General features: G+C 50.7%; 2 protein-coding genes across 2 annotated transcripts; one reads left to right on the top strand and one right to left on the bottom strand.

Moving 5' to 3' along the window:
- The first annotated feature begins 74 nt into the window (after window positions 1–74).
- On the top strand, window positions 75–19462 carry BRME1 (break repair meiotic recombinase recruitment factor 1). Its single transcript, XM_053663755.1, is given in 11 exon segments — window positions 75–175; window positions 355–444; window positions 989–1040; window positions 5134–5311; window positions 8253–8334; window positions 8568–8672; window positions 11321–12110; window positions 12113–12597; window positions 16286–16362; window positions 18324–18416; window positions 18783–19462. Coding segments are annotated over 9 exon segments (1965 nt in total). The 5' UTR covers window positions 75–175; window positions 355–444; window positions 989–1009; the 3' UTR covers window positions 18907–19462.
- Window positions 19463–21113: 1651 nt separating this feature from the next.
- On the bottom strand, window positions 21114–23803 carry NANOS3 (nanos C2HC-type zinc finger 3). Its single transcript, XM_037145508.2, has 2 exons — window positions 23323–23803; window positions 21114–21374 (listed from the first exon to the last, which is right to left on the bottom strand). Exons 1-2 carry the CDS (start codon window positions 23801–23803, stop codon window positions 21307–21309), a joined length of 549 nt encoding a protein of 182 aa, XP_037001403.2. The 3' UTR covers window positions 21114–21306.
- Between the last annotated feature and the right edge of the window lie 780 nt (window positions 23804–24583).

Consider the following 24583-nt stretch of genomic DNA (forward strand, 5'->3'; position numbering starts at 1 on the left):
GGGTTGAGCCGCAGTGGTGCGGGAGAGAGGCGGGCCCTGTATGAGTAGGAGCGGCAAAGCTGGCGTCGCGCACGCGCGCGAATGTGACTCGCGGAGCGCGGGAAAGAGGCCGGGTACGCACACGTGAGGCGCGGCAGTGACCACCAAGTTCACTGCTTTCATCGTGGCGGTTCAGGTCTGAGCAGTCTTCACGTTTCAGTGGCTGCGGTAGGGTTAGTGTGGGCTTAGTTTCTGGAAGCCAGTCCACAATCCTGGAGTCTCACACCCCCTGGCCTTTCAGCTCCAGACCCTGGGGCTGCCCGGCCTCTGAGAGGGGTCAACTTACCTTCATTTCCTCCAAAATATTTTACGCAGGTAATTTAACCTAGTTGTCCTACAACAACTCCAGGCAGACCTACCCAGTTCCTGATAAGGACAGAGACCTCAATAACTTCTCAGGCTCAGGTCAGTGTGGGCATGTTCGGTCCCCAAGGTTGGAAGGAATTGCCCTGGGGCAACTCCTGTCCCTTCAAGGCCCCAGGTGCCCCCATAAAGCCTCCTACCTCTTGAAGTGCCCCAAGTGTCCCCTCTAAAAGCGCTCCAAAGCCCTCAGGTGTCTCTAGAAGGTTCCCAGAGACCCCAGCCTAGAGGGAGGAGTTTTACACAGGCTGTCCCAACTTAGGTACTAGAGCCAGAGTCTCTAAGACTTCCTACTGACAACACCCCGTCCCCAACCCCACCCATGTGCTCTCAGACCCTGGGCAGAAGATGGGCAATTCCTTTGCTGTCCTCTGCAACATGGAGGAGATTTGAGTTCTTACCTAGCCAGTGGCCCAAAGTTGTTGTGACTCGCACCCCATGAATCCTCTTGGGGCCTAACTGAGCCCTTAGGGCAGCCACATGGTCCGAGGGTGGGGGGCGGGGGGACTTCTGACCTCAGTCAATGTCACTGAGTCTGTACCCAGGGAATAGTGATTGCTTGTAATGATGAGATTTTGTTCGTTTTCAGATTTCTCAAGGGAGGGATAAAATGAGTAAGAGGAAGAGGCTTCGAACTTCAGGTATTTGGATGTTCCAGTTGATCTTTTTATTGCTGTTTCTGCTCTTAGGAGGAATTTGGGTTATTTATTGCAAAAGTGCTGACATCATCACACAAAGCTCCTTTTTTAAAAAGAGTTTATTTATTTATTTTTAGAGACAGGGGAAGGGAAGGAGAAAGAATGGGAGAGAAACATCAGTGTGTGGTTGCCTCTCATGCGTCCTCTACTGGGGACCTGGCCTGCAACCCAGGCATGTGCCCTGACTGGGAATGGAACCAGCGACCCTTTGCTTCACAGGCCTGTGCTCAATCCACTGAGCTACACCAGCCAGGGCACGAAGCTCCTTTTAAATAATGGTTTAATACCTGCGAGTAAGAAAGGTATAAATTTGGGAGGAGTGTGTACAGTAGAAAGTGAAAGCTTCGTGGAGCTTCCTCCACCCTCTGGTGGGGTCCATAGCTGAGGGATGGCCCAGGCTTCGGGGCAGGGGTGCAACCTCTATGCAGGCCCACTCTTAGCGACCACTCTTGAATAGACATGTTGCAAGGCCATCTGGTATGTAGCTAAGTGCTTCACTCTCAAACCAAATACCTGGGTTCTTCCCAATTCTGTTGCCCACTGTGTGATGGCAGGTGACTTACTCTGTGCTTTGCTTTCCCCCTTCTACAAATAGAGGATAAGAAAAGCACTTCCCCCGCTTTTTTTTTTTTTTTTTTGTAGAACAGTGATTCTCAACTTGGTTGGGGGAGGAATTTGCCCTCCAGAGGATATTTGACGATGTCTAGAATCATTTTGGTCTTTGCAATTGGTGTGTGTGGGAGGGGTGGTACTGGTGTTCAATAGGTCTAGGCCAGGATGCTGCTCAAAGTCATCGAATGCGCAGGACAGCCCCCACAACACAGAATATCCAACCCCAAAGGCCCATAGTGCTTCAGATGTCAGTAGTGTCTAGGTTGAGAACCATGCCCTCGAGCTCAGATGTGGATTAGTAGTTGAAAAGCACTAAGAAGAGACCCTAGGTAGTACACAAGTCTAGGTTGCTGTATGATTGTCTTTCCAGAATTTTAAAAAACTTTTCTTTTGAAATAGTTTTGGGTTTACACAAAAACTACAAAAGTAGTTCAGACTTCTGTGTACCTGCCCCCAGATTCCTTTAATGTTAACATCCAGCAAAACCAGAGGACCGGGATCAATCATACAGCACAGAATTAAAAACAATCAAACAAGCCAACCAACAGGAAATGAACCTGAGTACACTACTTCTTCCAAACTTTTTCTGTTTATCCAAAAGAGAGTGTTTTTATTGGAAAATAGAATCATCACACATTGATGCGCATCCTTCGTTTTTTACTTTGTGGTATATTGAGACCATCTTTACTTGCCCATATGGATATAGAATTTCCTCATTCACAGAGAAAAACACCCCTGGGTGCTATGGCAGTTGGTTGGGTGTCGTTCAATTCCTGGTCAGGGCACATGCCTAGGTTTCAGGTTCGGTCACTAGTTAGGACACATATGAAAGGCAACCAACTGATGTTTCTCTCCCACTCTTTTTTCCTCCTTTCCTCTCAAGAATAAAAATTACATTTCTAAAAAGATTTTATTTATTTAGTTTTAGAGTGGGGAAGGGAGGGAGAAAGAAACATCAATGTGTGGTTGCCTCTCACATGGCCCCCACTGGGGACCTGGCCTGCAACCGAGGCATGTGCCCTGATTGGGAATCGAACCTGTGACCCTTTGGTTTGCAACCTGTACTCAATCCACTGAGCTACACCAGCCAGGGCTAAAATACATTTTTAAGAAGAAAAACACCCAGTATTACATAGTGTACCTCCATTTCCCTGTCTACTGTCTAGAGTATCTCGAATTCCTTAAAAGTTTAGAAGTTATTTTACTCACTGCTTAACGAACTTAGGCAGCAGTACTCATTTTCCCCCCAAAATGGGCAACTGAAAATAAACTTAACAGATTGAAAATATTTTGTGCAGAGATAAGCAACAAGCTGCTTGGAGACATGAGGATTCCTCTGACCTTGGAGGGGGAATCTGAGGACAGCCAGGCCCACCCACAGCCAGTCATTTGGGGCTCTCTTGGCCATGGACTCCTCAGCTTATTGAACCCCTGGGCTGCCCCAGGACAGCTGTTGCTGTGTGTCTTGGATGGAGTGGGAGGAGAGGAAGACAGTTCTGGCAGGTGGTGAAAAAAGTCCTTGCCCTCCCAAGATCTTTTTGGCCTTTGGTGTTGAAAACAAGTTTTTGCCTTAGTTTTTCTTAAATTAGTCCTGTGGGGACAGATCACAGGAAGGAAATGGAGGCTGTTCACTTCTGTTCATAGTTATGCTTTTTATTTGGTATAAATGTTCATTGGATCAGCAAAGCAAGCTAGTGTTTTGGCATCTTAAGAAACCAAATAAATGAGGCTGCTGTATTTTGTATTTTCTGGCATACCACAAAGTAGGAATATGTTTGTGTAAGAAACTCATTGGAGCCTTCCTCTGGATACAGTGTTGGGGTGGGCACCTGAGAGAGAGGTGGGAGGCAGGGCAGGAATGAGATCAAAGGGTGCAGCAGATTTAGTTCCTCCCCTGGACAGCCTTAGGGTCAAGTCAAGGAAAATAGAAAAATGCTTCTCTTAGAGCTAATCAAATACACAGCAGTGGGTTATAGTTCAGAATGGGTGCACATGAACCATACCTCGCAGAATTAGAAGAAATTACAGGAAAGTCGTTGTGGTCTAGTGGAGTACAAACAGCTGGGTGAGTGCTGAGGACCATAGCGATTGGCACTGGGAAGGTTGGGGGCGCTTATATTCAATGGGTTTATTTCAAGGTGTGTAAGGAGCTGAGGTTGGAAAGGTCTATGTGACTGAACTCCAGGAAGGTTAGGCCTGGGTCTAGTTTGTCCTTTAGCCTTCACTGCCTGATCAGAAGCACGGTACATAGTAGGGACTCACTAAATGCTGAAGCACACTTAAGTGTGAAGACTTTGGAGTTGGATGCCTAGATCTCATTCTGGATTCCTGGGCCACACGTGCCTCAGCTTTCTTATCTGTAGAACAGGTATAACAACAGGACCCTACCTTGAAGTTTTATCATAAACTTTTGGTGTTTATCATAAACACCAAATTCTAAGGACAGTGTCTGGCATGGAGCTCACCAGAGTCAAAACTTATTATTCATTGAATAAATGGTTCAGTTGGGGCTAGATTTGGGGAGATTTGACAAGCCAGCCACTATTGGCAATTTCTGTGTAAGGGAGTTTCCTTCATCTAACAAGGTGTTTATAAGAGCTTTTGGGCTCTAAATTGTCCTCAGTGATGGGGAAAGTATTGCAGAGATACAAAGAACTAAGTGGCAGCTGAGGCATCCCTTCTTTAGCACTTAATGACCCAGGGTCCAAGTTTTCCCAGTGTGAATATTCTTCAGGCATCACAGAAAACTAGAGTGGTACATAATTAGTAGTACTTGCATTTCCTGGGAAATGATATGCATTTTCTACATTTATTCAATCACCTACCAAGTATTTATTGATCACCAACAGTGTACCAGGTGCTCTTCTAGGCACTTGAGCCCCAGCAGAATGTGATCAGATGAGGCCCCTCTTTGCATGGAGCAAGTTGTAGTGGGAAAGACAGAAATGACCCAGTACATTGATACTTGAGGAAAGGCTTGAAGTAAACAGAACAGCATGGGCCTGAAAGGGGATGTTTATGGAAAAGTCAGGGAATGGCCCCTCTGCAGGGACGTTTGAGCTGAGACCCAAAGGAGCCAGTACCCACCTCTCACCACTTGCCCAGAAAAAGTCAGCTGAGTCTGGTTGTCTTCTGTGGTTTGGAGCCAAGCCAGGCCACCTCAGGATTCAGCCTTAGTCGTGACTAGTCCATGGGTAAAAGGCCTTTGAATCCCATGGCCACATAAGCAAGCTCCTGGGTCCCTTTTGGATCAGGTTCCCTCCCATCTCTCGATCTCCAGACAAGTGTCAGAGCAGGGGTTTCCTGCCCCTGGAACAAACCTGCACACGCTGCAGCTGTGGCCCTGCCAGGTTGGGTTGTCAGCCATGGCAGGGTGTGTTCTGGGCATCCTCTACCTCTTTGTCTTCCTTTGTCTCTAAACTAGGAGAAGGAGTCCGTCCACCCAAACCACCAAAGAACACAAGACTCAGAGACTCTGACGGGGCCCCCCACAGTTTCCAGTTGGGCCCTTTGCATCACCCTGAAGAGTCAGAATGCAGGTCAGGACCTCCTCCCTCTGTGGAGCAGAGTGGGGAGGAGCCAGGACAGGCGGTGGCCTCCAGGTAGGTGGCTTAGAACATTTTAGCACCTCCCCGCGGTGACAGGGGGCGTGGCACAGCCACCCAGTGAACAGGATGCAAACGGGGAGGGGATTATATGGCCCATTCATTATCCGACCTCCCGAGGACTCAGGTCTCTTGAATTGCGTTTCTTGGTGCTTTCCTCCCCAGGACTCTCCTCTCTATCAATAAAGGTCAATATTATAAGCACAGGCAAGAAAAAATTTGAATTTTTCAAGATCACTTAGCTTTAGAATGTAGCTCATCCTTTCTGGTGGTCAAATCCATATTTATACTGTATTCCTTCTTTTTAAAACATTTTATTTATTTATTTATTTATTTATTTATTTATTTATTTATTTATTTATTTATTTATTTATTTATAGAGGGGAAGGAAAGGGAAAAGAGTGGGAAAGAAACATCAATGTGTGGTTGCCTTTCATGTGTTCCCTACTGGAGACCTGGCCCATAACCCAGGCATGCGCCCCAACTGGGAATTGAACCAGTGACCCTTTGCTTTATAGGCCTGTGCTCAATCCACTGAGCTACACCAGCCAGGGCTATCCTGTATGCCTTCTTGATGAGGAAGGTATCAGGAGTAGGTCTGAAAAATAGTAACCCATAAAAGAAAATAATAATTATATGATAGGTAGTGTGCTTAATAAACATTTTACACATATCTCATTTAATCCTCATGGCACTTTAAAATAGATTTTTGTCCTCTTTTAACAGGTAAGGACTCCGAGGCTTTTAGAGATCAAATGACTTGCCCAAGGCTACTGAGCCGTCGCAAGGCAGGCTGTGGTTCTGGCCACATCTCGCTCCTGTACTTGTAACTACCATGGTTTCCTAGTTCCCTTATTTTTTTCCAGGAAATAAGTAATTAAGCATGATGGGGAAAAAGAAAAATCTGGAGAAGAGTTTAGTCTGCCCATGGCATTAAGCCACATGTAACTAACTACAGCAAAGTAGAAAGGGTTAGCATGAATTAGAAGGAAGGTTCCTGCTCCCTGGAGTCTTTGGAGAGTGTGTCAGGGATTGGGCTGCCATATTTTCTGAGTAAGATATTAAGGCATGTGATCTGACAGTTTTCCTGGGGCGGGGGTGGGCGGCTATATGTGTCTGATCTCTCGGTCAGTGCAGTTTTAGGATTAAAGGCAGCCCTGCTCTGTATGTGATATGAAGAGGACCACATGTCACACCTGAGCCATTTCCCCAGACACAGGAATGTCACTGTGCTCCATACTCCTGGAGAGGCCAACAGGGCTATGGGGTTAGAGCCATCACCCACTCTGCCTTCTGTGTTCATAAAGGTAGTCAGAAGCCCAGAAGCAGGTTCCCGCTTCTTTTTTGTTTTTTAATGTTTTATTAAGAAATACCATATGCACAGAAATATAATGGAAAACGTAAAGCAAACAAGCTTAACACATTTATGTTAAGAAATGAAATCTTGCCCTGGCTGGTGTAGCTCAGTGGATTGAGCATGGGCCTGTGAAGCAAAGGGTCGCTGGTTCAATTCCCAGTCAGGGCACATGCCTGGGTTGCAGGCCAGGTCCCCAGTAGAGGACGCATGAAAGGCAACCACACATTGATGTTTCTCTCCCACTCTTTTTCCTTCCCTTCCCCTCTATCTAAAAATAAACAAATAAAATATTTTTAAAAAAAAAGAAATGAAATCTTGTCAGCACCCTAGAAGCTGCCAAACGACCCATCCCAATTAAAATGTTCTAACAGGCTTTTGCTATCAGTATCTGGACTTATTCTGTGTCCAGAACCTCCCCTGGTGCAATTCAAACCCATTAGCATATCTTCATGCTTTTTCCCATTCCACTTCCAAAAGTGGAATTTTGGTTCCAGATTTTGGTCTGTGTTTTTTTTTTTTTTCCACATTGTACATGTCCACAATTTATTTAAATATAAGCGTAGTTTCACCAGTTTTTTAAAAAGGACTTTTTTTTAGGGCAGTTTCAGGTTTACAGTAAAGTTGAGAGGAAGACACAGAAATTCCTCACACAGCCCTTGCCCTCACACATGCACAGCCTCCCCCATTATCACTGTCACTCACCAGAATGGTACATTGTATTTTGGTAACCAAAAGTGAACCTATACTGGCACATCATCAGCCGGAGTCCATAGTTTAGTTCCCTCCTGGCGTTGTACATCCTGTTTGTTTGGACAAATGTAAATGACATGTATTCATCACTACAAGTATCATGCAGAGTGTTTGCACTGCCCCAAAAATCCTCTGTGTTCTGCCTGTTTATCTTTCCCCCGACCTTGCAACCACTGATCTTTTTACTTTCTCCATAGTTTGCCTTTTCCAGAATGCCATATAGTTGGAATCATACAGTGCATGGCCTTTCAGATTGGCTCTTTCCACTTAGTAATATGCATTTGTTTCCTCTAGGTCTTTTCATGGCTTGATAGCACATTTCTTTTGAGTGTTCAATAATATTCCATTGTCTGGATTTACTACAGTTTATTTTTTCATTTACTCACTGAAGGCCATCTTGGTTGCTTCCACATTTTGGAAATTATGAATACACCTGTTTTTTGTTTTTGTTTTTTTTTTTGACACTGTGTTTCCGTATCTACAAATTCTCTTCCTTAGAATTTCCAAAGTTGGAAGCAGGAGTGTCAGTGCAAATGAGAATTCAGGGTCTTACTTCAGGAGCCAATTCCTAGGATTATATGGGTAAAGTTCTGCCAGAGCAGGTAGCTCGGATTCTAGATGTGGGAGTCAGCACCCTTCTCGGAGTCAAATGTTCCCCAGGAGACTGCTCCCCTCCTCCATCCCACCCTCTGTCAGCAGATGCTCCAGGGCCTGCCTTCCAGGAGACTTGGACCACTACTTTGCCTTTGAACTTCCTTCTCTGTCGCACTAAGCACATTGAAAGCCTTGGATGACTTCAGAACCTCCTCCATTTTGTCTTTCTCCACCCAGCTCCCTGGATAAGGAAGCAGAAGCTCCCTCCAGGCTCCTCACGCAACCAGAAAAGGAGCCAATTGCCTGTCCTCCTTCCCAGGTGAGCCTGTTTCGCAGCTTTTCGTATGTGCTTACAGAAGCTGCCTCCCTTCTGCTGGAGTTCCTGCCTCTTCATCCTCATGGCCTACAGGGGCTGGTGTGCCCTGGGGATGGAGGGCAAAGGTCTTGTTTGAGACTACAAGAAAAAACCCATTTGAGTGTGTGTTTGGTTTCTTTCTGAGACCTTATTCCTTCTTTATATATTGCTGCTTTGTTCTTGTATCTTGTTCACAGAACTCAGTTGGGAGATTTGTTCCCCAGTTTGCAAAACCCAGGAAAGCAGTGACGAGACTAGGAGCTGCAAGGGAAGAGGACCTTGGGAGTGGGGCCTTTAGCTTGGTAAGGCCCTAAAATCAGCAGGTTGAGTCCCATAGATGTGCAGCCTCTTAGCCTGGCTTGGGCAGCTGAGTTTAACCTTGGTTCCCTCTTCACAGCCCCATTTTTAGCACAGTGCACCACGGATGTCTCCGGATTGCAGGTGCTATGCAGGTAGCTTGCAGGCCTGTAAGAGGCACTCAGGGCAGCTGTGCCTAAACCAAAAGTGCTGGGGACCAGAGTCCTCTTGCTCACCTTCTGCCCCTGAAACCTTTTTCTTCTCAGAGGCTTTTGTGCAGGTTGGGGTGGGGTGGGGGCGTCTCACAGTGTGCTTTCTTGTCCTTGCCACTGGGAGCTCCAGGGTGGACAGTATCTGGTAACATGTGCCCCTAAAAAAGTGAGTGGTGGGCATGCCCAGCAGCTGTGTTTGTAATCAACTGCAATTGGGAACACCCTTGATATCATTCAGTGGGTGACTGATTGAACAAATGATGGTCTCTACATCATGAACACGACTCAGTAAAAAAAAAAACAAAAAACAAAAAAAACCGGCAAACTAGTGCCACAGGCAACAACCTGGATGGATCCAGGGAAGGCGTTAGAGTCGGAAAAGCCAATCCCAAAAGGTTATCAGATTCCATCTACAGAACTTTATCGAAGTGACAAAAACACAGACATGTTGGGTGGACTGGTGGTTGTGAAGGGTTGGAGACGGGGTGGGCCCCACAGGAGAGAGGTAGTGTTTGCAGTTGTCAGCGCCAGGGATCTTCGTGTTGCACATGTACAGTATCATAGCTGTCATGTGGATACAGAGCCTCCAACAGTGAGAGAACGTATAGGACTTAATATACATATGCAAACGGAGAGCCAGTAATGTCTGCAGTGACTTTATCAATGTCAGTATCCTAGCTGTGATATCATGCTTTTGTTATGTAAGATGTTAGCATTGGGGCAAGCTGAGTAAGGAGCACAAGGGATCTTTTCATGTTTTTTCTCACAACTGCACAAGAATTTGCAATGATCTTACCAAAAGTTTAAATTTAAACAAAGGAGGGACCATAACTTTGCCATCTATTCAGAAAAGGCTGCATGTGGCGTTGACATGCCACAGCCTTCAGTGGTCTGACATGCAGTGCAGACCCTCCTAGAGAGGTTGGCCTTAAGGTGCAGGGAGGTCATTGTAGAGGAGTTGTCTCCCTCCACCCCAGCACTGATAACTGTACAAAAGAAGTGGGGCAACAGCTGCTGTTTGTAGGCACCCACGAACGCCAGCCTTAGTCCCTAGGTATTGCATTTATTTGCAGTCCAATTTGGAGGGAGACCTGATGGCACAGCTGTGAAAGGAAACAAGATATTGGGTTGACTCCATTGTTTGGGGCCTAAATAAGTAGCTTGAAGGATGGAGTTGTTGTTAGTTGAGACGGGGACTCAGAGGGGATGCTCAAGAGCTGGTGTTGGTTGTGTCACATTTGACGTGACGGGAAATGCCAGGCAGAAATGTCAGCTACGTGCATCTAGTCCGGGGAGATCTGGGCTGCAGTGACTCCACAGGTGTAGGCCTGAGCACCCGGAAGGATCGGGCTGCCATCTGCCTAAGGATGGTGCTCCCTCCACGTCCCAGCGGAAACCATCCTCTCTCCGAACCTGCTCTGGTCATCTCCCCCCATACTTAGTAACTTTTTAAAAAACAGGTTTTTTTATTGTATTTTTTTCTCATTACCATTTATCCCCCTTATACCCTTTCTACCCCCACCCAGCCTCCTCCCTTAGGGACTTTTCATTTCTGTCTCTCACTCCTTTTAAACATTTTCTCTTGAAATAATTAGAGATTTACAGGAAGCTGTAAAGACCCTGTATGGACCCAAGTGTCCATTGATGGGTGAACGGATAAACAAAATGTGGCGCATCCACACGATGGAATATTGCGCAGCTTTACAGAGGAAGGATGTACTGCCACTGCAACGTGGATGAACCTGGAGGACATTATGCTAATGAAACAAGCCCGTCACAAAGCAACAAATAGCATACAATTCCACTTACATGAGGCCCCAGATTAGTCAAACTCATAAAGGCAATAAATAGTACATGAGGGGCTGGAGGGAGGGAGAATGGGGACTTAGTACTATTTTCTGTTGTGTGTAATGTGCACCCACATTTTTGTGTGTGTAATTATTTTTTGTGTGTGATATTGCGTACAATGTGTTATACCCATGGCATGTAATCGTTATACCCATGTATAATGCATATCCTTATTCTTCCTTCAAAAATTTGGGCAAAATACAGTATTTAATGGGGATAGAGCTTCAGTTGTACAAGGTGAAAGAGTTCTGGGGACCAGTGATTCTTACTGTGCCTAATTTAAAAATTAAACTTTGGGGTGGGCTGGGATGGGAGTAAAAGACAGAAAACTATATTTGAAAAATAATTAAATAAAGAAAAAGAAAAAAATTATTGGAGGTATATATATATATAGGAAAAAACAGTACATACAGGGTTCAGTAGTACTATATGCAGCTTCAGGCATCCCCCATGGATAAGGGAGGATTACTGTACTGATCCCTTCTGGTGTCTGCACAGCATCTGCGTCTTTGTACAAGGGCAGCAACAACTAGAAAACTATTCAAAGTGGTTGACTACTGAAGGCCTGAGGCTGAGTCTTTCTCTCTACACAGGAAACACCACCAGAGCCCAGCGCCCAGCAGGCAGGAAGCAGGTCATGGGAGGAGTCCCCTGGGCTCACTGTCTGGGAGGCCAGGTCGCCAGGAGGCCAGATCCAGGCAGATGGCACTCACTCCAAGCACAGCATCCAAAACCCTATAATACCTGTGTCTAGAAAGAGTGATTCTCAGACTGAGGTCTCCAGTGATGTTTCTCCAGAATGGGGGATGGTGCCCTCGGCTTCAGAGAGGGCCAGCCAGAACTACCTGTTGGAGCAAGGGACCAACTTTCCAGGTGGTGGAGGCACAGAGGCGGGTGGGATTCCAGGTGATCTCGGCCATAAAGGGCATCTACCAAGCCGTGGTGCTGAAGAGCAGGAGCCAGACCGAGGAGCCCCCCAGGAGGAAGGTGCCCAAGGAAGAGCAGGGGTTGACCAGGAGAAAGGGGAGAGTGTCCTGGGCCTGGCCACTCAGAGCTTAGAGCCTGGGTCTGCGGCCCAGGGCCCCACTGACCCCATGCAGACACTCAGCAGGGCTGGCAGGGAAGCAGAAGGGAGCTGTAGCAGCCCCAGACACCCCTCTTTTAGGGTCACTGTCATCAGAGATGTGACCACAGACCCTATCAGCCCAGAACAGAGGGCTCTGGAGGTGGCTGGGCCAGGTGGGAAGGCTGACACCAGGGTACCTGTCTCTCCCAACAGGAAGACCCCTGATGGAGGCCATAGTGGGGCCCTGCTCAGAGGCACACCTCTCACCGGGGAGACCACAGGAGGCAGAGAGGAGGCAGGGCAGGAAGCTGAACCCCCGGTGAAGTCCTGGGGGGCCCTGCAGCCTCCCTCATTTTGGCTCATGGGATCCAGGAGCCTACAATATGTGCTAGAGATTCCAGTCCTGTAGCCTCAGAAATGGGCCCAGTTGTTGATCAGACAGGCCAGGATCAAGAAGGGCTGGGAGATGTGTGTGCACTGCCTTTGCTATCACAGACTTTGGGTGAGAAGGCAGCAGAGTTAGGTAGCCAGAGCCATGCACAAGACCTTGGGGGGCTCAGTCTGTGCCTTGGAGCCTCTGCTCCATTGTACAGAGAAGCAATGGATGGCCCCCCCCGGGATGCCAGGGCCCACCAGGGCGGCCCAGGTGCCCCCACAGGCCCAGCAGACCAGCCCAAGCACCCTCCTGACTCTGCAGACCAGGCCATGTTGGAGGGATTCCCAACCATGGAACTTGACTTCCTGCCAGACAGCCAGATAAAGGATGCCCTGGAAGCCACCAACTTTGAAGCTGCAAATGAGCAGGTAAGAGTATCCTTAAGTACAGCCAGCCCATTCCAGGGCAGGTGCCAGTGTCTGCAGGCCCTCACCAAAACCATCCAGTGGAGGGGGAGGGTGGGCTGTGTGGTGGTCTGTTTATGTGGTAGGTGAGTGTAGGGATCTGAGTTGCAGCTTCAGGGGCTTGGAGTCTGATTTTCCAGAAAGGAAAGAAAGACCTGCCTTTCCAACGAGGAACCTGTCCCAAACATAGGCATAGAGTTTTGTTTTTCTGCTGGATGTTGTAGAAACTTTGCTTCCTTCAGGGACCTCCCACCTGACAGGCAGGGGAAAGTTGCCCAGTGAGCCTCTGCCAGCCATGGCATTCATCTGTCAAGGTAGGTGACAGCTTTGCTTCGGCCTCACTCCCAGGGGAAGCTCCATGTTGCTGGCTGGTAACACACCTGAGCTGAGTTAAGTGCTTTGCAGTGTTGCTCTGGGAAGTGGGTGGTTCTGGTGGGTGAGGATGAGAGGCTGAAGGAGGTTGGGTGCCTGCCAGAGGCAATACCGCCAGGAGGGGAGGAGGTTGGGTCTGCGCCCAGGTCGGCCTGATCCTGCAGCTGTGCCTCAGCCACTCCATCCCAAAATGTGGAGCCCAACTCCCTCGATGAACGTTGGCATGTCTTTTTAGCTGTCCCTGTTGAGATTTTTTTTAGCGGTCTACAACAAGGTCCATTCTTTTTTTTTTTAATTTTTTAAATTTATTTATCTGTAGAGGGGAAGGGAAGGAGAGAGGGAGAGAAATATCAATGTATGGTTGCCTCTTGTGGGTCCCCTGCTGGGAACTGGCCTGCAACCCAGGCATGTGCCCTGACTGGGAATCGAACCACGATCCTTTGGTTCGCAGGCCCGCACTCAATCCACTGAGCTACACCAGCCAAGGGAGATTTTTTTTCAAAAATGTATTAGATACAGCCCTGGCTGGTCTAACTCAGTGGGTTGAGCACAGGCCTGCAAACCAAAGGGTCTTTGGTTTGATTCCCAGGCACATGCCTGGGTTGCAGGCCAGGTCTCCAGTGGGGGCCACATAAGAGGCAACCACACATGGATGTTTCTCTGCCTCTCTTTCTCCCTCCTTTTCCCTTTCTCTAAAAGTAAATAAAAAAATTTTAAATTGGATACTCTAAAAAAATAAATAAAATAAAAATTAAAAATGGGCCCTGGCTGGCATAGCTCAGTGGATTGAGCGCCAGCCTGTGAACCAGTGGATTGTGGTTCGATTCCCAGTCAGGGCACATGCCTGGGTTGCAGGCCAGTTCCCAGCAGGGGACGCACCAGAGGCAACCATACATTGATATCTCTCCCTCTGTCCTTCCCTTCCCCTCTAAAGATAAATAAATAGAATTTTTTAAAAAAGATTTATTCAGTACATGCTTGTCGAGAGCTTGCTTGTGCCAGGCGTGAAGACATCAGGCGGATCCCTGCCCCCTCAGGGTTTGTGGTAGCACTGTCCTCACTGGTTTCTCCCAGAGTGTGCATTTTTGTACCCTGTCATTTTGGAATTTAAAGAGTCTTCATGTGACACAGCTCCAAAACACAAGCAATGGGCCTTCACCTGGTGCCCAGCTGAAGAAAGCTAGCTGTTCCGAGTGTGGAGGGGAACATGGCTGGGGGCCAGTGTAGGTCTCCACTGTACTGCCTTCCCCAGGGACAGCCAGGGGGCATTTTTGGCCCTCCAAAATGTCCACCTATGAGGTGACTTCAGACCCAGCCTCGCCCAGTGCCCCCCACCCACCCTATGTGGGCCCAGGCTCCTTGGGCTGCCTGTTCAGTGATCACCAGGCAAGCAAGATGATGGAAAGTAGGTCACAGTGCAGGGTCAGGACATGATTGCCTGGACAGGTGGGCGTTCAGGTGCTGGGCTGGCTGAAATTTTAGAATTGGGGCCTCATTTCTTGAAAAATGTGAACTCCTCATTGCTGAGTTACTCCCAGTCCCTGGCCTCTTGGACACTGACTAAGGGAGAAGGCTGGGGAAGCAGTTGGGACATCTGGTGGCGTCCAGCAGGACCAAGAGGGAACCTTCTGGACAGGCTGCCAGCACCTTGCCTTAGAAAATGGCAGGGAGTCCGCAGTGCAGGGCACCTGGGCTGACAGCTGGGCAGTCTGACCCGACAGGTCCCTCAGGGGCGTCAGCTCTGCTCTGACAAGGCTGCCAACGCCCAGACCAGTTTTGTTTTGATATTGGGAGTTCCTGAACAAGTTGGGGTGACCCAGGCACCAGCACATTCTCAAGGGAAGAATCTGGATGGCCCTTGGCAGGAAAGCCAAGTGGACAGGGGCCCTGGGCGCAGAGCACAGACAGATGGAGAGCAGCGGCACTGCCTCTCCCTGATTGGCCCGCAGCCTCACGGGGCACAGCCATCAGCACCATTTCAGAGAAGGCCACTCAGACTCACAGATGTTTACCGGTGTCACTGGTTTCAAACCCAGGTCCCCTCACAGGAAAGTTCGGTGTTTTCTTCTCAGAACAGCTCTCTTGGGAGGTGATACCTCAGAGCTGGTGGAGTATCTGTATGCTCTGTAAGGAGCATCATATTAAAAGCTGATTCCCAGGTCCCTTGCAGTGGCCTGCAGCTGTGACCCTGGATGTTCAGGACTACTTTCCTCATGACATTGCACAGTCCTGGTGGGTGGGAGAATATTTCTCATGGCCAAGAACAGTGTAATTGGTTTGAGGAATATGTGACATTGAATCATATTTTAAATCAGTTGCCTACATGAAATAGGCAGATCACAGGAGACCCTGCATTGTCTACAGCAGAGACCCCAACTGGCACCGCTGGCATCTAGGGCCAGAGTGTTCTCTGGTGGGGACTGTCTTGTGCACTGTGGGGTGTTCCGCAGCGTCTCTGGCCTCCACCCACCAGATGCCAGTAGCACCTTTACCCCCAGTCACGACAACCAAAAATGTCCCCAGGTGAGAACTGCTGGGCTGCAGGCAGTTTTTCATGTGGTTTAGGCATCTCTTTGTTAGTGTAGCTCATCCTTTCACCCTGTCCCCCATCCCCATCAGGGGAGAGGACGTCCCTAGAACAGGCCCCTTTCCAACCCCAGGACTTGGTCTCCTTAGCAGAGGCCCTGGGCAGGCTGCCCCAGCTCAGCCTCTTTTCCTCTTTCCAAGGGATGTACGTCACCTCCGTGATTGAGCCTGACATTTTCCACAAAAATTAAACCACTGTTGACTTGAGGTTCTCAGGGTTACCTGGCTCTATCCCCTATTATTTATGATTTTTCCCTTGGCATTATATTCACAGTTTTTTCCTAACAAAATGAGTGGCCGACCTCATTCCTCTCCACACCAGTGCCCACCTTGCTACAGTCAGCACCCCTAGGGGTCTTCTCTGCACCCTTCTAGGTACCATGTGGTATGGAGGATACAGTGTGGCACCTTAGTCGTCAGGAAGAGAGAATGTGTGGATGCAGCCACCCCTGGGCGCGGATCAGCCTTTTGGAAGGTGCAGGCCCAGTGGTTACCCTTCTGCTCTCTTTCTGAGGGGGGAGGGCAAACGCGGCCCCAGCTAGTGGCCCAGGTCTAGCCATCACTTTTCCTCTGCAGGAGTTCAAGCCTCACCCCGAGTGGCTAGGGGAAGGGAGACGTTCCCTACGTGACTTTTTCCTTCCCTGTGCAAGGCTCACGCAGCTGGACGGTTCACACATGTGCTCTCTCTTTTCAGTTTCCTGCAGGGAGCACCGAGGGCCCTGGCACCAGCCTAGGTACTGATGGAAGCCCTCTCACCATGGCCCAGCCAAGGTAGCCACCCCAGGACCCCTGCCTTGGAGTCCTCCCTTCTGAGGGGGAATGTCCCTTCCTTTCCGGCACTGGAGCTCCCATGCTTTCTCTCTCGCCACCCCTGGGAACTTCCATTTTTGCTGATGAGGGGCAAGAAGGGGCCCTGGGCCTCACTTCCTTCAATCCAGTAATGGAGCTGGGCCTTGTCTTTCCAACTGCGTATATCTCTGGCTCCCCGCAAGTGGAAAACTGGTGACCAGCCATCTGTACCCAAAGAAGAGTCTCTTCCCCGGGAGCTCTGTGGTGGTGTCCCTGGTTCTGTGGGTTGTTTGGAATCAGTATGTGCATTTTTCTGGAGAGGGGGTCCAGAACTTTCCCAGAGTCTCCTCAAAGTGGGATGGCTAAGAACCATTGGCCTGGTGGATCTTGGGTGGTCCCAGGTTGGGCACAGAGTGGGCTCTCCAGGGCTTCTGACCTGTCCTGTGTCCTCACTTCCCACTTGGCTCTGCCCCAGAAAAGGCCACTTTCTCTCCTGCAGGCCACAAGGTGCACTGCCCCTCTGCCTGGGGAGTGTGTATGTGTGAGGGAGGGACGCGTGTGTTCTCCCCTTACCCCCTGAGCCTCCCACAGTCCATCACCTCTCTCCGGTCCTTTCTGCCAGCCCTGCGAGGGGCGGGCACTGGGCACCGTCCTTTCCTGTTACCTCATACTGGGACAGGTGCCTCTGCAGAGGCAGTGCTTTATCAATTATTTGTGGTAAAGCTTCTGTTTCTGTCTAGCAAGTGTGGAGGAGGGGCTAGGGGTGCAGCCCTTGTCAAGGTTTTCTGTTTCTCCTTCTCAAGGTGTGAGGTGGGGTGTTTTTACCTTCTTCTCTTGCACTCATCACTAGTACCTGTTGCACCAGTTGAACACACACACACACACACACACACACACACACGAGGACCAGGGGCAGTTTAGTAAAAGCAGCCACACCACTGTGTGAGCAAAGAGGAGGGGGAGTCATGTCTGAATCTCTGACGGCCTCCCTGGGCCAATGCAACCCCACACGGACATCGGGAAGACTCCCAGGGCCGGTCCTGGGGTCCGTGGCTCATGGCGAGTAAGACACAAAAGAAGCGAAGGCCGGCGTCAGCCAGCCATCTTGGGTGACAGAGGCAGGTGGAGTGGAACTAGAATTCCATGATGACAGCCTGGGAGGTTCTGCCAAGTCAAGGGTATAGTAGGCTTTATAGAGTGCTGTTGACCAGGGGCCCAGAGGATAACCCTCTGCCAGCACCCACAGGCCACACATTAGATGCAGTGGGTGCTGTGGCGCAGCCACTCCTCCCACAGATGCTCACACCATCCCATGCTGGCTCCCCCAGGAACCGCTCTGGGCACAGGGCAGGCAGAGTGGGACAGGACACAGCGTGAGGCTACGATCTAGTGAGTGTTGGGCAGGGCAGGCGGGGAGAGAGACAGTCAGATGGCAGAGTGTTAGGGATAGAAGGACAATGGGAAAGGGATTAACATTTTAACTCAGTGATCAGGGAAGTCCAGCTCCCCCAACCCTCAAGGAGAAGACATTTGGGAAAGAACATTCCAGGGCCCTAAGAGGTGCTCAGGGAAAGGCTAGGAATTCAGTGTGGCCAGAGCAGGAGGGAGGGGGACGAGAAGGAGGAGATGGAGTCTGGAGATGCGAGCAGATGGTTCAGGAAGCCAGGTCTCCATTTTCACAGCCCTCCACTCCTTGCTGCACAGGAGGCTGTAGGGGCAGGAGCTAGGGATCCAGGGAGCTTGTGGCAACAGCTCCTCGGGGTGCCTGTGCTGGGGAGAAGCGGGGGCTGGACTCTGGGTGTGCTTTTGGCAGTTGATCCAGCTGGGTTGGCCATAAGAGCTCTGCCCATGTTGCTTAATATCTGGAAAAGCAGATAGCTGAGGGCCCAGCAGAAGCCCCGCTGTCTGGTGAGGTCAGGCCTGTTGTCTTCCTTTCCCTCCAGTACCCACAAGGGGATCCAGCCATGTGAAGCCACCAGGATGGAGGACGCAACACATACTGTGCGCGGCCTCATTGTTGAGCTGTCCAACCTGAAGTAAGAGCTGGACTTGGATCCACAAGGGATGGATAGGACAAGCAGTAGGATGGGCCCAGAGAGGATGGGATTGGGGGGAACCAGAGGGCAGCAAGGAGGCCCCACACAGTGACCCAGGCCACCCAGCAAAAGCCTCTAGGAAGTGTCACTCCTGGACCTCACCTGTTAGGACTGTTAGGTCCCAGAGAGGGGCTGGGGTAGTCAACAGTTGACTCTGTAATGGGTTGATTCTTGTTGTGCACGTGTCTGTGTGAATGTGCCTGTGAGAGTGTGAGTCTGCATGTGTGACCTGTGCGAACCTGTGTGAGCCAGAGTGTGCAGTGCATCCTACTCTGGCTCATAGTCAATGCCAGCATTTTCGTGCAGCCGGCTGATCATGAGTGCCCACCGGGACCTGGAAGCATTCAAGCGCCTCAACTATAGGAAGGCGAAGCCTGCAGGGAAAGCCCCCATGCCCTACACATCAAAGGGGGCTGGGACTCTCCCTTGAGGGGAGCAATCCTGGAGTGATTTGTAGATGCTTCCAAATGAGGAAGCTGGGGGACCACATGTGCAGTGCCTCTCCTCGTGGATTTGCATGTTTTGTTCACGCCCTGACCCCGGAAGTGCCTGGTGTTCCTGCCAAAAAGCTGGCAACAGTCTCTCAGCACACCCCAGAAAGCCTGCAGTCCCTGATGTTGTTCCTCGTGTTTTGTTACTCGCAAGATGCTCCAGCAGATCCTAGGCCCAGAAACTGCCTTTCAGCTTCACTGGCAGTCAGTGTCCCCTGGGAAGCCCTGAAGACCCCCTGGAGTCAGCAGCCTCCCTCTGGGGCCCGTGTGGGGAGGAAACCTGTTTCTACAGAGGCTGAGGCTGCAATGGGAGGTGGAGGCAGGCGGAGGCCCCAGGAACAGGGCCCAGTCACCCAGATGTTTATCTGAGTTTGCAAATTTTGGCTCCTTGGCTATGGTTATGGCAGGTTCAGAATTTGTTTTTTGCTGGAGGAGAAAAGGGCTCCCTTTGTTGGCTGTGTTTGTCTTTCTCTGGATTTCCATTTTATTTATTTCTGAAAGACCATTAATAAATGATTCCCTAGTGAGGCCCCAGGCCCTGTCATTTGGGGGTTGAAGACTTGGGGTTCCTTGATGTTCTGCCCACAAATCTCCCTGGTTGCCCCTTTCTCCTTTCACTCCCATCCCCTCTAGAAAGGCGGTAGGGTTACTGCTGGGACACAGGTCAGGGAGGATCCCCACGAGTTCCCAAGGGTATGGTGTTCACACCATTCATACACACCAGCTTCTGTGAGCCCACTGGAGAGTTACTGTCAGCACTCAGTGGCTCTGTCTGTTCTCTGTGGGACAAGCTGCTTTGAAGCCCCAGCCTGGAAGGAGACAGTCTTGGGGGGCTGTTGATTCTGATAAGATGCCAAGGGCAGTCACTGCATACCTGATCCCACAAGCCTGACCAAGTGGACCAAACCCACTCCTTTATTAGTGGCTCTGCCTATGGCCTCCCTGGGGGGCCCCATTCAGGAGGGGAGCAAGTCAGTCAGGGTCCTGACACCACCTTCCTTGGTCCCTCTAGGACATGCTAGTTCATCCATCCCCAAGGGTTCCAAGCCCCAGCAGCTCTGGCTTATGTCCTTAGCAGTTTGTAGCAGCTGGGATGTTGTGTCCCTGACTCAGTTTGAAGGCCCTTGGGGCCACCCCTCTGCGTCTTTGTCCTCCCCTCTTCCCTCAAAGCCTAGATAGCAGGCTGTCTTCAAGGTCAGGCTTCCATCCCTGGCTTTCCTCCTGAGTGGCCTCAAGTCCCAGTGCAAGGGCAGAGGGGACCTGCAAAGTCCATTTGGCCTCCACGCAACCCTGGGAGAGAGACTGACTGTATGGGTTGGGGGATGGTGGCCAGCCCTTGGCTTAGGGAAGGAATGTGGCCACCTGCTGCTCCCTGGAGGCCAGGGAACCAAGCTCTGGTGATGGAGGAGACAGGGTTGAGGGTTCCTCTGAATACAGCCCCACCCCGGGGGAACCAGATCACAATCCCTGGGTGGGGAGGGCTCTGTATCTCCCACTCTTACCCAAGCAGACCCAAATCACCTCCACAGTGCCCTTGGGCAAGGCCTGGGCTGGCTGACCCACCACAGGATATAGTTCCATTCCTTTCCCACACCCCAGAAAGGCCTGGCATGTGACTCCATGGCCCCAAGTTGCTAGGGCATTATGGTGTGATGTAAACATTCACTGAGGGCCTCTTTGATGAGGACAATGTGGGGAGAGAGGCTTGGTCTAATTGTCTATCCATTTCCCTCCTTAAATCAGGTCCTTGCCTCCAGTGTGCAGGATTCCACCTATTTGGCATATTGATAATGTGAGGGCTGGGTGAAAGGGACTTGGAAGACACCAATGTCAGAGAAAGTGCCTAATTTGCTAACTCAGCAGCAAGGTTGTGCCCAGAAGTGCCAGTAAAGGGGCTACCCCTCAAAGCCCTACAGCCACCCCGTGGTGCCCACTCCCATTTCTCAGCTCACCCCAGTGCCCCAGGTGAGCCAGGATCCAAACAGCAATCAGGAAAGTGGGAATGAGTAACGTGCCCGGGCTCATAGAGCCAGGAGAGAGGAGCTGTTCCAGCTGGCGTCTCAAGACCAGCCCCATTAGACCCTTGATCCATTCATTAGCATTTATTGAGCACTGACTTGTACCTTGTGTTGGGGAGGAGGGGCAGGGGTGTCCTAGGACTAACTCCTTCCTCACAGGGCTCTTTTGGCAGTGTTTCCAGACTCTGTTCCCTCACTCAAGCCCCCAGGCTGGGGGGAGAGCATCCTGGCCAGATGCATCTTGGAAATCCAGCCTTCAGGGAGTCAGCATCCCCAGGCCAGGGAAAGCAGCATCCTGGATGTCCTCCCCGCACCTGCCTCCTAGGCCGAAGTGGAGGGGCAGCAGAAAGAGGGTGAAGGTCCAGACGACTTCCTGGCACCTTTGGAACCTGGGTTTTAAAAGCGGATGGGGGAGGAGAAAAACAGTAATAGGCATCGGTTCATAGGGCCAAAGTACCAGTTCAGCCTGCAGGGCTGCTGGGGCTCTGGCGCCACCAGGAGGCTGCTGGTGGAATAGCACTCAAGTCACATTCTTGGACTAGGGAAACCCCAGGTGAAACCCAGAACTGGACAGAGGGCAAAAACTGCCCCTCCGGCCTGCAGTGTTGCCCCGTCATGGACATAGGACTCCAGGATCCAGAATTTGTGATACCTGGAGTGTTACCAGGCCGGCCAGGCAGCCCTTCCGTACCATGGGTGGGCTCCCTTACCCTTTTACTCTATATCCTGGGACATGAGTTTTCCTTCTCCCTTGGAATTAAGGGAAAAAGGATTCTGAGACCATCATCTCTGTGTCCCCTCAGTTCCCTGTGCCTCCAAGTTGGACCTCACCAAACCTCACAGGCATACTATCTTCTGGAAGCAATCTCTCATTATTAAATATTCCCTTCACAGCTGCAGGAGGTAGGGTGGGGGTCCTCCTGTGGGCTCACCACGCTCAAGGTGCCACAGTCTGGTGGGGAGACGGTGGGTACCTCCCCACAGTACCCAAATAGGCAGCGACACCACTCCCCATCAGACCCCCGTCCTCTGTTGCATGACTACCCCATAATGTCACTAAAACAGATTTGTCCTTTAAGATCCCACAGAAGCTGAGGTCTTTTGCATCTAGAATGGAAACTGCTGCTAGTTTAAGCCCGAACTACTCAAAGCCTGCATGGTCCATGGCCCAAAAGGACAGCAGGCTCCTAGGGAGCTAGTTAAGAATGCAGGTGCTCAACCTTTACCCAAACCAAACACGCAGAATCAAAACCCCCATTTGAGGAACAAGATTGGAGTGACCTCAAAGGGTGGGCCACTCAAGTGAGTAAAGTGTGTTTAGACCTGAGGGAAGTTCCAGCTGTAGGTCTCTTCTGAGCTGCAGCCCCAAATACTCTCCTGGGCTACTTCCCACACAGGAAACTCATGGGGCTCCCGTCCAATCTGACATTTGACTGGGCACTGCTGGGCCATTCCCTCTGGCCTACCTGGGACACCTCTGCCTGGAGAACCAGCCTCTTCCAACACTCAAATCCATTCCCATGATCCAGCTGCTTAGCCAGTGTCAACACAACACACAGACCTGGTCTTGCCTCTTTTGTGACTCCCTATTAGTGGCCAAATCCAAACTCTAATGTGACCTACAAGGCCCTATAGGCCCCTTGGCTGTCCCAAAAATCGCTGGCACTTCCTCCTCCAGCATACAAGCACACACCCCCAGTCTGTCCCTAAATTCCTGAACAAGCCCCAATGCCTGGGCCACACTTCCAGCTCCTCACCAAACTTTGATTTAGGCTTCCTAAAGTCACTTCCTCCAGGAAGCCCTCCTGAACTCTCTCATCTGGATCAGGTGTTTCTCTAGACTTCCCTATTCAGGACCCTTTGTTTTAACTGCTGCTTTTTATCTACTTTGTCCACCACTGGCTGAGGCCAGTGCTTGGCACAGAATGGCACACAAACTATTGGCAAATGAGTAAAGAAATACGGAAGCTGGGTAGGGTTCAGAATATGAGCAGCTTCTTTCAGGTCACACAGCTGCTCAGCACCAAGCAGTGTCAAGCCCCTGCTGTATCTGTCCCCAGACCTCACTGCTAGCTAGTCCATATGGCTTCCCTGCCAGGTCATCCATGCCTGGAAAAGGATGGCATTTTCCGCAAGGGCCCAAAGAGGGTGCATCTCTTGCACAAGACCACAAGACCACACAGCACAGTGAAGCCCCAGTTTATCCACATTGGGCCACACTTCGGGAATATAAGGTCTCTACACTGATTCTCTCTCCCCAACCCTCTGAAGTAGGTACGTGGGTTAATTTTACTTAAAAGAAGAAGTTCCCCCTCCACAGCAGATTTCCCCAGCCACCTGCACTGGCTCCTCCTCCTGCTGCTCCTGCTGCTCCTCCTCCTCCTCCTCGGTGACCAGAATCCTGTGTCCTTGCCTTGTCAGGCCGGGTCAACTTCTTGCCTGCTGAGTTGCGGGTGGTGTAGCTGTAGACAGAGGTGTAGCCTTGGCCAGTGAGTGGGCAGAAGCGGCGGGTGTGGGCACGATCTCGAGTGGCACCACACTGGGGACACACATAGTCTCGAAGGATGGGGCACAGCACCCGGCCTGCCTCGTCCTTGAGCATGTGGGACTGGTAGATGGACCGGGACTCGCCGTTGTGTTTGCAGAAAGAGCACAGGCGTTCTGGACCTGGCGAAGGTTCTGGGCTGGACCTCTGATCCCCTGGTCCTGGCATTGGTTCTGGCTGGGAGTCTAGTCTGGTCTCAGGCTCTTCCCCACGCAGAGCCCCCACCAGATGTGCCAAACCCAGGTAATCTGTCCACAGGTTGAAGGTCCCCATGGCTGGGTCACAAGTGCCAGGCAGAGGGGGCAGAGAGAAGAAACCCTGCCTGCCCCAAGTTTGTCCTTCTCTTCGTCCCTGCCCCTCCCTTTCCCCCTCTGGAGCCTAGGAGTCTGGGCTGTCAGTTCCCTCCTATACCTCCGAGGGGTTTTGAAGGGGAGGGAACAGGCCCTGGGAGATTCCTATTGTCATAGGGGGGCTTGCTGCTGCTCCCTGTAAATGCACCTGACAAAGAGTTGTATGGTCTCTGAGTGGGGCGAGGGGGGGATGACAGGGCACAGTCTGCAGGGGGCACCTGCAATTTGGAGCCACATACCCCACCCAGAGGGCATTGGAAGGACTATTCACCACACCTCCTTGGAGGAGGTCAGCCACCCTGCCCCACAGGGTTTTGAGGGGGCGGGTAGAAGACCCACCCTCAAGACAAGCATTGATGTAACCTGTAACTTAGTAACTGCTTCCTTCCTTCCCTTAGGCTAGGGGAAGGGCCAGGTGCCCCTGGGCCTTTTGGGGAGAAGGGGAGCTGCTGATTCTCCAGACAGCCCTGAAAGGGGGATGGTGCCTGGCTAATGGGACCAAGGCTTTTAGCTCTGGGCTCCCTCAGGGTGGCTTCACACCCATTGTCTCAATGGAACCTCTATTAATGGATGAACAGACTGAGGTATGAAGCCACCTGCCCTTAGGGTTATTCACAAAGACTAACACAAAGCCTGCCTCCCCCATCTAATTACTGGATCCCCTCCCCGGGCTAGGTGCTGGCCCTGGTCTGTCCTGGGGTGG

This window comes from Artibeus jamaicensis, unplaced genomic scaffold (assembly GCF_021234435.1).
Source record: "Artibeus jamaicensis isolate MK-2021 breed Jamaican fruit bat unplaced genomic scaffold, CSHL_Jam_final contig_3290, whole genome shotgun sequence".
In the NCBI taxonomy this organism is placed as follows: Eukaryota; Metazoa; Chordata; class Mammalia; order Chiroptera; family Phyllostomidae; genus Artibeus; species Artibeus jamaicensis.

Excerpts from the sequence above, each read along its gene's own strand:
- NANOS3 (XM_037145508.2), bottom strand. The coding sequence starts at position 23,803 with ATGGGGACCTTCAACCTGTGGACAGATTACCTGGGTTTGGCACATCTG. Across the intron at positions 21,375-23,322 it reads AGGAGGAGGAGCCAGTGCAG|GTTCCAAAGGTGCCAGGAAG; the intron begins GTGGCTGGGGAA and ends TTTAAAACCCAG.